The sequence below is a fragment of the Ciconia boyciana genome, chromosome 7, assembly GCF_034638445.1.
Source record: "Ciconia boyciana chromosome 7, ASM3463844v1, whole genome shotgun sequence".
Classification (NCBI taxonomy): Eukaryota; Metazoa; Chordata; class Aves; order Ciconiiformes; family Ciconiidae; genus Ciconia; species Ciconia boyciana.
Window position 1 is genome coordinate 33680299 of NC_132940.1, and position 12209 is coordinate 33692507.

Sequence of the window (12209 nt, forward strand, 5' to 3'; positions counted from 1 at the left end):
AAAAAATGAGATTAAAAAATGTCATAGCACCTGAAGATGTCTTGCTATAAACTCTCATGTGGCCAGTGGATACCCCGAGTCCAGGGCATCATGTTTCCATTGCTGCAGGGGATGTCGCTTTGGGTCGAGAGATAACTTGGTCTTGAACACCAGTGCTGGTGTCAAGGTGGGTTTGCAGGGGTTATTCCACTGATCTGCACACCTGGCTACCGGGAGCTGGGTTGGAGATTACCGGCTTGTTGTTGGAGGCCATGGGAGAGATGCCTGGTGGCAACTCACTCCATCCCCTCGTTAGTAAAACTGGGCATGAAATGCAGGGGGAAGACACAATGCAACTCCTTGTATCGTATTTAAAGAGTGCCGTTGGAAGTAGGGGGGGTTGCTAGCCGAAACGTATGCAAGGGCAGAATTATTAGGCTAAAACTCATTAGCAAAGTGGATTGGTCTTAATGACTCTATTGGTTTTTTTCTAACAAAATAAGAAATGGACAAAAATTAGCACAGTATACAATTATTTAGTGCCGCCTCCCAGCATTTTCTTCCCGTCCTTTCTGTGAGCGCTGTAAACAAAACCAGATTGATGAACAGGGTTCCCACTGTAGAGCCAGGCTAATGTTTCCCAGCGCCAGCCATCTCCTCTGAAAGGGGCCACTGTGTCCCGCAAGCTCTCTTTCAGTTGTTGCAGAAGAAAGGGCTGCTTGGTGCAGCTCATTTCCCTCTCCCAGGCCGGCCGGCCTCCTCTTCCTCCTCTCCTCACCGGGGCCACGGTGCAAGGATGCTGGTGCCAAGCTGCAGAGCCGTGGCGGAAGAAGCATCTCCTGAGCTGCCTCCTCTCCCTCGGCAAGTCCGCCAGCTGCACAAAAGGCTATTGAACTGGGAAGGCTTCTGCATTCAGGCGGCGTGGGGTTTTGTTTATTGGCCTGTCACCCACAACAATGGGGAAAAGGGCTTTTCCTGTGATTTTTTTTTTTATTTTTCTTTTTTTTTTCTCTAAAAGGATATCATCAGCCGTGATGCATGCCCTGGTAGCGGCATCAGGATGGTAGCACTTTCTAGATGCAGCGAGGGAGAGAGCAGGGGAATGAGCACTTCTGGTTTGGGTACAAGCAGCAGGAAAGGAGCATAAGGCTTTTTTTTTTTTAATTACCTTAAATTCACACACTTGTGATAAGGTGTTTCTGTGGTCATCTACAAAAGTTGAAAGTTGGATTTTGAAACTGCAGGGGAGGAAGATGGGATTTCTTGGGAATAACTTGGACTTGGATGCACGTGTTCCCATTCTCATCTTCCTTGGTGTAGTTCACTTACACTCTCAGTCATTAAAACTTATTTAATAGCCCGTGCTATTCAGGTCTATTAAAGGATGGCCCATACATTCCTGTTATTAGCCATATGCTCTGTGCCTGTGGCTCCTCTGGATGTGGGAGCCTGCTCCCTTGGGCAACAGGGGACAGAGTTTGGCCAGCAATCCTGCACCCTCATTTTATAGCCACATTGCCGCTCTATTTGGGCGGGTTGTCACCTTCTCTGCTTTCTTCTTTTCCTTCCTGACACACATCTGCTCCCCCAAAAAAAACCCACCCTCACTTCGGTTTGCACTCAGATACTACCAGAGCTCCTCTGCTCACATCATGGAGCTCATCTTCTGACTGCCGCTTCACATAGTCAGTATTTCAGTGTGGTTTCTTCAGGAGACCTTATCAGCTTTGCAAGCTGTTAGCTCACCATTTCGAGTGAGGTTTTGCCCAGCCCCACCAGGATAATTCCCCATCTCAAGCACAGCAGGCCTCTCACTGATGACAGGCGTGGCCACTCAAGGCATCATCTTCTCCAGCATCTATCAAACATCCTCTGAAAAAACCAAGTGGCCAAAAATGGACATTTTAAAGTGTTTTACTGGACTGGGGCCACGGTGCTTAGCAGGACCAAAGCAGCCTTCATTCTCTGCCGGCGGGGAGATGGAGACCTCTCCTGCCTTTCTGCCTGAGGAGCACCAAGGAGAAACCCCTGTGTGTTGAATTTACAATGCAGCAGGGAAGGCATCTTTATTCTTTCTCTGATCTTCGTGAGGAACACTGATGTTGTTATTACTGATAAAAATTCAATTAGGGAATAAGCTTTAGACAAAAGCTTTGTCTAAAAAAAAAAAAAAAGGAATTGTGACTTTTTTGGCTTCCTTGTAGCATGGTTTCTCCTCCTCCTGCTCCTTTTAGGAGGATAAATACCCTTTGCTGTGTATTTCCTCAAAGAGACCTCCTTCAAGAAGGGCACTTACCATGAGCCCTCCTTCAAGAAGATGCTAAAGCACCTGCTTAACTTTCTGCTCGTGAGCTGCTCCAGGGCTTAAATGCTGTTTCCCTTGTGCTTAAAGACTAGAATGTGCTTAACCCCACTGAACTGGCCCAGGATGCTTCAGACCTTGCTGGGCTGAGCCCCACATGCTTCATTTTCATGCTGGAATTAAATACTGGGTGCGTGTTGGTGTGGGTCTTTGCAGCGTAGCCAGGACAGTGGGTGTAGGACAGCTGGGATGGGTGCAGGAGGATGTGCAAAACAGGGTGTTTGCTGTCACAGCCGATTCCCACCCCTGCCAAAATAAGCTAAACCTGCCAGAGCGGGGTGGTCCCGCAGGTTGTATCGCATCCCACCACTAAGAGGGTGGATGCGGCCCTTCCTTCTGCCAAGGAAAGAAAAGCAACATCCTCTTAACTTGCCATAAACCCCAAGTGAAAGCAAACCCCCTAATTTTGCGTGCAGACTGCCAGCCCGCCATGCCTTCACTCCGACGTTATTCTTGGTGTGTAACAAATGCGTCCCTTCCCCTGCATCACAGCATTCTCCTGCGCACGGCTCTTCAGTGGGGAGGGGCAGTGGATGTGAAGACTTCAGCCAGCCGCCGAGCGGCTGCAAGAGCCTTTTTTGGTCACCCCGCTCCCTCGCCACGTCCTCCCCCTTCCCGCCAGCTGGCGCGTCGGTGGGGGCCGCCCCTGCTGAAGCGAGCGCTGGGGGTGAACCCAGCTCTGGAGCATTTTCCTGCAAAAATACAGCAGCCTCAGGCTGCAGCGGGTCTCGTCATCTTGCCATCGGGCGTTACCACAGTTTGGGCATCGAATTAGCTGGTCGTGTCAGGGTTGCAGGTCCGTGCTGGGCACTGTGGGTGGAAGAGCTGCGTGCCATACTGCAGGACGGCGTGGGAAGTGTTTCTGGCATTTCAGGCAGTTCTCATCCTCCTCCCCCTTTTGGCTGCGCCGCCGTTGCCCACATGCTTGTGGGAAGGAGCAGGCTGGCGGGAAGCTTGGGATGGCGGCAGCTCCCTGCCCATCGGCGACCAAGGGCCACAGCCTCGAAGGCCAACTCCGAGACACTGACGTGTCTCCATCCCCAACGTGAAGATGGAAATAAAGTGTCTGTCAGCAGCAGTCTGGCTCTTGGCGGCCTTCAGGCAGTGGGTGAGAGGTGGTATTTCCCTGCTGTGGCAAGGACTTCTTCAGCACGTTGTTTTTTAAGTGGTGTCTTGGCATCCTTTTGAGGAGTGATGTGCTTGGCTGCCATAGAGCAAACCCAGAAGCAGAAGAATGGCAGGAGGAATGGGAAAGGAAAAAAAAGCAAGATGGCTTTCAGTGTTTTGGGTCCGTTTGAGTCTTTAATAGCACTGATGCCCCCTGGTGCAGAGCAGAGTGGAGAATGATGGGCCACAGGGCTCCCTCTTAAGCAGGAGGCCAGGTGACCAGCTAAATGAATCTCCTGGAAATGCCCTGAGCCTGCTGGTGGCTTTCACAGCTCTGAAGCATGTTGGACAAAGCCTTCATCGCCTCCAGCTTAGTCTCGTGGGTTTGTCCAAGTGCATCATGGTCCCCAACACGGAGAAGAGTAATGGATTTGGGCTTTGCTGCAAAGTATTTCTGCATTCCTTCTTTCTGAGTAAAATCTTTTACTTTTCTTTCTTTTTTTTTTTCCTTTCTTTCTGGATCAGTGATTGCTGAATTAAAATTAGGACTGATTAGTCTCTTGGGGTTTTTGTTTATGTACTAAGAAGGCCCTTTTACTAATAGTATTGGGCCATAGAAAGCTGTTAAAGTGCCGCACATTCCTGGGTGTGGACCCTCCAGCAAAGTGAGCTCCACAGTCCCAGCATCATCAGTGGGATTTTAATTGCAGACACATTTTGGAACCTTTGTTCCCAACGTGTACCCCAGCTATGCATTCCAAATAAACTATTGCTGCATCAAGAAATACCTCTCCCTTTTCTTTTTTTACTTTTTTCTCCCCTGCCCCCCCCCCTTCTTTCCAGATGGGACATTGACTGGTTTTGATTTGTGGGGCAACTGCGTACCCCTTGGGTTAGTAGAGTTTCACCCGTTTTACCACTGCTGAGTTGGGCTGTTCTGCTTACCGGATGTTGTTGAGCTTTTACACTTTATTGCAGGTCTGAGACTCTCATGTTTCTCCTTTTCTTCTTCTTCTTTGCCAACCCTCTGCTTGGCTGCTGGGATTTTCCACACAAGCGCTCAGGTGATAACCCAGCACATGCAAAATAGCCCAGAGGTTGAGATTTTCGACACTACATTCAAGACATTTGTTTTACACAGCATATCTTGGATGGCTTGTGTGTTGAAAAGTTCAGCTCTGGCTTTTTCTGTGTAGATAAACGAGGACAGCAGGTCCCGTCTGGTCCTATTCTCGCTGCTTTGCAAGAAACAGCTAGTGAGGGACGGGACATGTCTTCTCCAGACCTTCCCGAGGGTAATACCTAGATAGATGCTGCTGCAGGTCTTGTGTTTGGGATGAGATGTAAGGTGTAACACGACTGGTCCGAGTTTTGTGAAGCTTAGCCTGTTTTCTCCCATTGTGCAAGTGTAATTTCAATACAAATAGTATATTTTGCTCTTACGTTAAACTCTTGCTGAGGTTATCAGATGAGGTATCGTTCACAGCAGCTGGCTTGCATTACTCATAGGATTATGTGCTTTGTTGCTTTTGCCTCAGAGATTATGTTTTGCAACAAATCTATAGGGTTGTGTCCATCAAGGTGTATCTATCTTCACATAAAATAGTTTTGTAAATTATTGGACACCTCCTGGAATTCAATATAGGGGATGAAATTTATGAGATTAACAGTGACAGAAAGGGAAGGGTCTCTTATCCTGGTTTCAAGCAAACCTTCTAGAAATGGTTGGAAGAGTTGTGCAAACTCTGTTCCCTATTTTTAAGGTTTCTATCCCGCTCTGAACTTAAATCTCCTAAGTTTAGAGAACCGATATGAATTATTAGTAAGTACTCCCTTGATTTATGTTATTCCTGTCTTCAAGTAGTCATTTACAAACCCTCTGGCTTTTCTCCTTACAGGGTCGTGATTATTGTTCAGAAGAGGAGGATGTCACATAGTGCCAGTTCTGCCACTCGCACCAGGAGTACTACTGTGTAAATAGATTACAACCCAGCTGAGACCTTTTGGAAGTCTTCTAGAGCGAACAGCACTACATAACAGAAGAAGATCATTTCCACATTATATGCTCCATTCAGTTACAGTGTTTCTTAATGAACAGATGAGGAATATTGCTAAGAACCTGTAAGGAACTGTTTTTGTTGCTGCTAGTTAAAACTTGTTGCAACTTCTCACTTTTTCTGTGTCCAGATACGCAGCAAATCCTTAAAGTTAATCCAAAAGACATTGTTGATTTTATTGAGGCTTCTGGCCTGTTTTCTATCAGATAAGGTAGTGTTATACAAAGCTTCCATAAGTGAACATTCAAGCATCTAAGAAACACCCTTAAGCTGTCTGTCAGTCCGCGTTTGGGCCGGAGTGCTTATTAATGCTGGTGATTTCAAGCTTTGGAGATGGGATGTTTTTGCCATGGCAGGCCTTGTTTCTCTGCTGAGAAGAAGCTGAGAAACTATTATCCATTAAAAGCATGTTATCACTGAAATACTGGAAGTGATGCAGGAGCAGGAATTTGTATTTTAAGAGGAAACAGAGTTTCATTTAATAGGTATCTTAATCAAGGACTAAGCTTGCAGTATTGGCTTTGCTGAGCACGAATGGGAGTGTGATCACAATCATTTTGAATCTCTTTTTTTCTAAGAAAATAAACATTTTACTGTTTTTATGTATTCTTGTCTTTTACCATTCCTACAACACAATGTTTTAAGGGTCTGGGGACAAGGAAGGCAAAACCAGCCCTCCATGTTGATGAGTCTTGGATCTAATCTCTTAAAGCAGCTCTGTGCCAACTGGCGGTATCTGTTGTATGTCCTGTAGAGTTTATTTTTCCATATTATATGGAGAGGATATTACCTTTTCAAAAGCAAATGTAATATTTTTAACAAATGCTGTCACGAGTAAAAAAAAAAGAAAACACTTAAGGAAAAAAAAATACACCTTTTGTATTTATTATTTCAAAGGAGATTGTTCCCTGTGCTGATATTTCTTCCTGCTTTGACACCATATGAGGGCCAGGTTTGCACTGCATCCCATGGAGAAACTTTGTCAAGACATAGGTTTCTGTATTGTATTGATGTCATTGCTCTGATGTGTGTGGTGTATGTGGAATAGACCATGAGATTGCATTAATAGCATCTTTTGCTGATGTGGCTGACACTTGAATAGGGCACTCAGCCCAAAGCCCTTTAATGCTGGCCATTTTTCACTGGATCTTCTGAAAATCAGATCCCTTTAAAGGGTTTCAAGTCCCTCAGAAACCACCTGTGACTTCTGAAAAATCTCTAAATTATTAGGGAATTTCTTGACTACAGAGATTTCTTCCAATGTTTGCTCTGAGTGGGGTTGGACAGTCCACGTCAGGAGATTTTGTTCCCTATCAGTGCTGTGTCGTACCTAGAATATGTCAAAAAAAGAGCAACTTCCTCATGGTTCCTTCCCTGCACTTGATTTTCCTTTGGCTTTCAGGCAGTGGATGGGGCAGTGGGATAGGGAGGACTTACCAGGGATAGAGACCCAGGAGTTAGTCTTATTCACGCAGGACTGGATGTGAGCACCTCCAGCAAGAGCAGCTTTCCAAGCAGCATTTGTGAGGCTGCAGTATCAGGCTCTCTTCTTAAGGTAGAAGCTATCTCTGAATGCTGCAAACTGCTCAGTCCCCTGGTCTCCTGTCAACATCGGTTTGAGTCAAGTGGTTGCTGTATTGCAGGATTGGGACAACTCAAGCGCTACCTAGCTTCAATAGCTTTCCCTATAAAAGCTCAGTGACAGTGTCCTCTCTGGCATGTTTCACTATGTGCCTCTTTATCCTGTTGATGGTCAAAAATTGCCAGCCAATTCTGATTTTCCTAAATCCTCACTGCATTTTGGCAGCTGCTTTGGCCACACAGCTCTTCCTGAGCATACTGACCTCCCTGGAGATGAGGTTTCACCACCTTCCTCCCATCACATCATCCTTCTTAGGGCTGTTGGCATCGCCCAGTGCTACGAGCCATTTGATCTGTTACGAATTCTTCAAGGTGATAATTCTGTCCTCTTGCATATGATTTTTTTCCATAATTTATGGCAGCTCTCAAGCAGGTAGCCACACTAAGGAGAGTCAAGACACTCGCATTTCTATTATTTAAACACTTTAATTAATAAAGAGTCCTGGGGCTTGATCCTGCAAATCCTTCTCTCAAAAGTGCTGTATAAAGCTTTTGCAAGTAGTACAAGAACGTTGGAACTAGGTCTCTTTTGAAACATGGTTCATTTTCTAGATGCTGAATGTCTCGTGTATAAATTTCCCCATACAAACCATGTATTACAAACACATTTTCATCTTTCAGTAAACCAGCCTCCTTTTACATGGAGTTTCTTTCAGCCACCTATTAGTTTGAATATTTTTTTTTTCTTTTTTTCATGACAGTGATGATGGCACCAAAGGCATGGGCTTTGGTGGAAGCTTTGTGAGAGAGAAAGAGCATTTCCCATCTTACCTGTGTGCTTAATGTGACCACTGGCAAGTGCTTTAGTCTTCTGTATAAATTATAACCTCACTGATGGACCTTTAGATGACAATATTTGTGAATGCCTGGGTAGACTGTCCTGCTGCTGGTTGTGGAGGCATGAGGATGGACAGGAGGTTTGGAGGACATCAGTAGTTGTCTTTGGAGCTGACGTGCTCCAGGACTTCCCCAGGCTGCTGGTGGGATTGGGGTGACAGCGACAGACTTTGATTTGCACTACCCTTCTGCAAGAAACATTAACAGAATTGAGGTTGGGGCGGGGGGAGGTTTGCCTATTCATATCAAATCAGCAAATCCTTGGCCATGGCATGTCTTGCTACCATCACCATGTACCAGGCAGAACCCAGGAGCTTCTTGATGGTTTTCAGCTTACTGAGCTTCTTGGTCAGGCAGGAGACTTGCTCTTAAACTCTTTGGGATATGGAAAAGCAAAGATCAGTGCTGGTTACCTACTAAAAGGAGCCATGCTTATGGAAACAAAACTTAAACAGAGCAGAAACCTTTTTCTAGTCTTGAATGTCTGAAGTCTATGAAATAGAAGATGGTTTCTAAGCACTTCAGGCTTTGGGTTGACATCCTTCTCTCCACACCTCAGCCACTAAGAGCTGTCTGCTTTGCTTGTTGAAGCAGGATAACCATGGCCTCACGCCTTGAGCAGCAACTTGCTGCAAAAACCATGTCCCGAGTAAGTGCAGGGACCTGACTGCAGCCATGTAGCATTTCGGAAAGGGACAGGAACAACTGAACTTCCTTGTAAGAAGTTGCACATGCCACAAGCAGATCCAGGAGGTTGCTCAGATGAATGTTGCTTTTTAACCTGCTTTATTTCTTCCACCTTTGCAAAGTCCTAGCAAATTTTGTTAAAAGTCTAAATATATGCGGCAGCTGAGGATCTATAAAAATATAAGCAGATTACTGTAGCTTAAAATGCATCTCTCCTTGAAACCATACCTCCACGTTACTTTACTCCACTCAAATATATTCAGTGGGGTGGAAAACAGGAGGATGGAAAGAGAACGAAAACTGCTTATATCTGATATGCTGTGCTTAATTGCAAATGGGTTTTTCAAGGTTTCTTTTAAAAGAAATACCAAGAAAACAATTTGGGCAAAACTTTTCTTTAGGAGGCTGATGCACTATTTAATAAGCTCCAAGTCATATTCTGGGATCTTGGAGAAAATTGTGGTGAAGGGGTTTTGCAATCAACCTTCTCCCCTGGACGTGCTTTTTCCTTCTGCTAAAGCCCTTCGAGCTATATTGGTTTTCCTCCTTGAAGCCTGGCCCAAGTGTTAGCCCCAGGCAAGAGCGAGGAGAAGAGCCAAGGAGTGGGAAGAGTTGCCCAAGAGGCCAGCACCCATCCCTGGATCCAGCCTTGTGCCATGGCTGGCATGTCCAGAAACCTCCCAAATACCAGCGCAAGGGACCCATATACCAAGGCACCCGTATTCCTCCAAGGGCTGCCTGGATGGGTGCTCCGTCCGAGGCAGGCACGAAGCCAATGCACCAGAGCTACACTGTATTGCTGCATCATCATCGTCATTCACCTAATGAGCAGGGCTTGTTGGGGGCTGCTGAGATTGAACGTTGGTGCTCTTGGGGCAATTTGGGTGCAGTTTGATGTGGTGCTCATAGGATGTATTCAACCTGGAGAGGGACTCCTGGAAAAAAAAAAAAGTGTTTATTGGCTATCTGACAGTAATTTTTGTCTCCATCACTAGTAACTAGAGATAGGGACACATTTTGTCTAGTTTTGTGTTTCGTGAGGTTTTGGCTCCTTCAGCCACTGCCCATCTCTGTATTGTATCTACTGCGACACATACGCTTTGACCTAAAAAGGTGATGCCTTTATTTTTTTTAATTATTGCGAGTTTCTCTTCACCTATGCCCCCTCCCAAACCCTTCCACCCTCTGAACAGCATCCAGCTCACCAAGGGGGCAGGTCCAGTCATGGTGGGCAGGAGGAGGCAGAGGCTTTACCCTCCTACCTGAAATGTGGTTGTGTGTGTTAAGATGATTTTCTAATGCGCTTGGGCTGCGACTGCTCTGATTCAAGGAGGAGCTGGCTATTCTGTATGCAGCTCTGGTTTGATTCTGTTTTGAAGGTTGGCATTTGGTATTTGGCTTTTTCAGGGGCAAGGGGAAATCCTGCTCCTGGATGCCAGCACCAATTCTCGATGACAAGACATTGGTTTGCCTTGACATCATGACCCTGTAACAAAGAGCAGCATTTGACCCCAGGCATGTCTTGAGTCACAGGAGTCTGCACCTAAATCAGATTAAGGAAACCCAAAACCATATTAGTGCTTTTTTCATCTCGGAAGGCTGTGGATCACTTCACATCATTCAGATGCTGACACTTGTACTTTTTTCCCTCGGAACCCCTGGCGGGAGATGTTCTGGGCCAGACCTCTGCATGCGATAACAAGGGACCAGTAGTTTCTCTCCGGCACCAGGACTTTGAGGAAACCATTGAAGGACTTGAGCAAAGCCCAGCCTGTCCCAGTTGGGAGCAAGGCTTTGCAGGAGCTTTGCGTGGTCGGATGGATTTGCTGAGCTACTGCAGGATTTTCCATGATGTCCACATAAATTAAGCTCTGTAGGAATCACTAGAGAGCGTAGCTTGGCAGACTCTGGGCTTCTCTAAAATTTTGCGGAGATTCCCACATTATCATGAAGAATTGGGCATGCTACTAGAAGCTCTCTGGACTTTTGCTGGTGTGGCTGATGGTTTTTAGGACATTGTCTTAGACTCACTGGCAATGTTCAGCAAATGCCTTTTCCTCTGATTATTCCTCCTAATCTCTGTTTGGACTTACCTTTTAAAAATATGCCTGGGCTGATTGGACCAGGATCCACTTTGACTCCCCATGAAGGACTTGTGCCTGCAGGTGTTTTATTTGCCCGGTGCAAATAGATGTTACCGCACATAGATGTTACAGTATTGACCAGGAAGAGCAGCCTGGAAACCCTATAGACAGATGGAGAGAATGGATGGGTAAACAGCTATAACTGAGAAACCAGTCTGCAGACCTTGGCCAAAAACCTTTGAAAAGGTTCACCAATGCAGCCAGTTAATTATCTGACTGCTAATACTGTTGTTTCCTCATTGCCATGAACCTTCCTCTGATACTAGACTTCATCCCCAAAACTATACCATCCAAAACTTAATTTCTTCCTTTGCTTTCAGTGAGAGGGTTTGGTGTTTTTTTCTTTTTTTCCAATTAAATAAGTCTCTCTGCTGCGACCCAGAAGACCCAGCTCTGTCTCCTCCCCTGCCCCAAGTCCTTTGTGGTCATGGACAGGCCATGCAGAACCTGGGTCAACTTACTGCACCTCTCCATCCCTTTGTGCACAGCAGGAATGGCAGTGCCTTCCAAATCCTGGCTGCACAGGTGAAATGTTCAGCCCATGAATGCCCTCATCCCATTGTCCCCATGTGCACTCGGGCAGGCTCTGACCTTCTCTGCAGCTGGTGGAGTTATGCATGGTGCCGCCACAAGGCACGGTGGCCACTGCTGTAAGAGAAAGGAGGCAGTGATAGGCAATATTGCACAATTTTTTTGCAGTGTGCTTTTTTCATTGCTGTAAGAGAGCCCAGGCTGATTACTGTCCATGAAGCACAACAAGTATTTTAAAATCTGAATTATGAGACAAGAGTGAATGGGTAGATGAAGCACCGGAGAGGCATGTTTAAACTCCGAAGACATTGCCATCATCATACGAAAATTAGACTGAAGCTAAATATTCAGTTCTCAGCTATTTCAGTTTTATCAGGTCTATAAAACAATAATTACCTGTCACTTTGATTTTGGAGTTAGCAGTGACTCAACTCCAGATCGGCTTGGCTGACATGCCAGATTTTCAGGATAGGAGAGGCTTCCAGCTGGGTAATGTATGCATCCACTGAGGAATGAATTTAATACAAGCTTTAAACAAAAGGGGGTGATTTCCAATTGCTGTTGGCACTTCTGTCCCACCAATAGCTTTGGTTAGCGTTGCTGCTTCGTGGGTGCCAATCCATGGTGCCACATAGGCTTCGTGTCCAACATGCGTGTTTTATACTCACATTTTACAACACGTCTTGCCACATGGGCCATTTCCCCTTTGTTTTCTAAACTGAGAACTGGCAAATGAGCTCTGATGGCCCATCAGGTGCCTTCACCTCCCCAGCACGGAGGAAACCTACTGCACCTCCACATCACGTCAGCCTGCGGGGAGCAGCGGTGCAGCTCGTCCCCCATTCCCTGCCACCTGCTGTCACT

The 12209-nt window shown here is 46.0% G+C and overlaps 1 protein-coding gene across 2 annotated transcripts in view; it reads left to right on the forward strand.

The window, feature by feature from the left end:
- Positions 1-6351, forward strand: part of C7H1orf21 (chromosome 7 C1orf21 homolog) — a 127194-nt gene extending 120843 nt beyond the window's left edge. The window contains exon 6 of one of the 2 annotated variants that reach the window (XM_072867170.1): positions 5347-6351. In XM_072867170.1, coding sequence (XP_072723271.1) covers positions 5347-5385 — 39 coding nt within the window. In that variant the 3' untranslated portion in view covers positions 5386-6351. The remainder of the gene's footprint in view (positions 1-5346) is intronic. The other variant, XM_072867169.1, reaches the window with a different exon arrangement.
- Positions 6352-12209: the final 5858 nt, after the last annotated feature.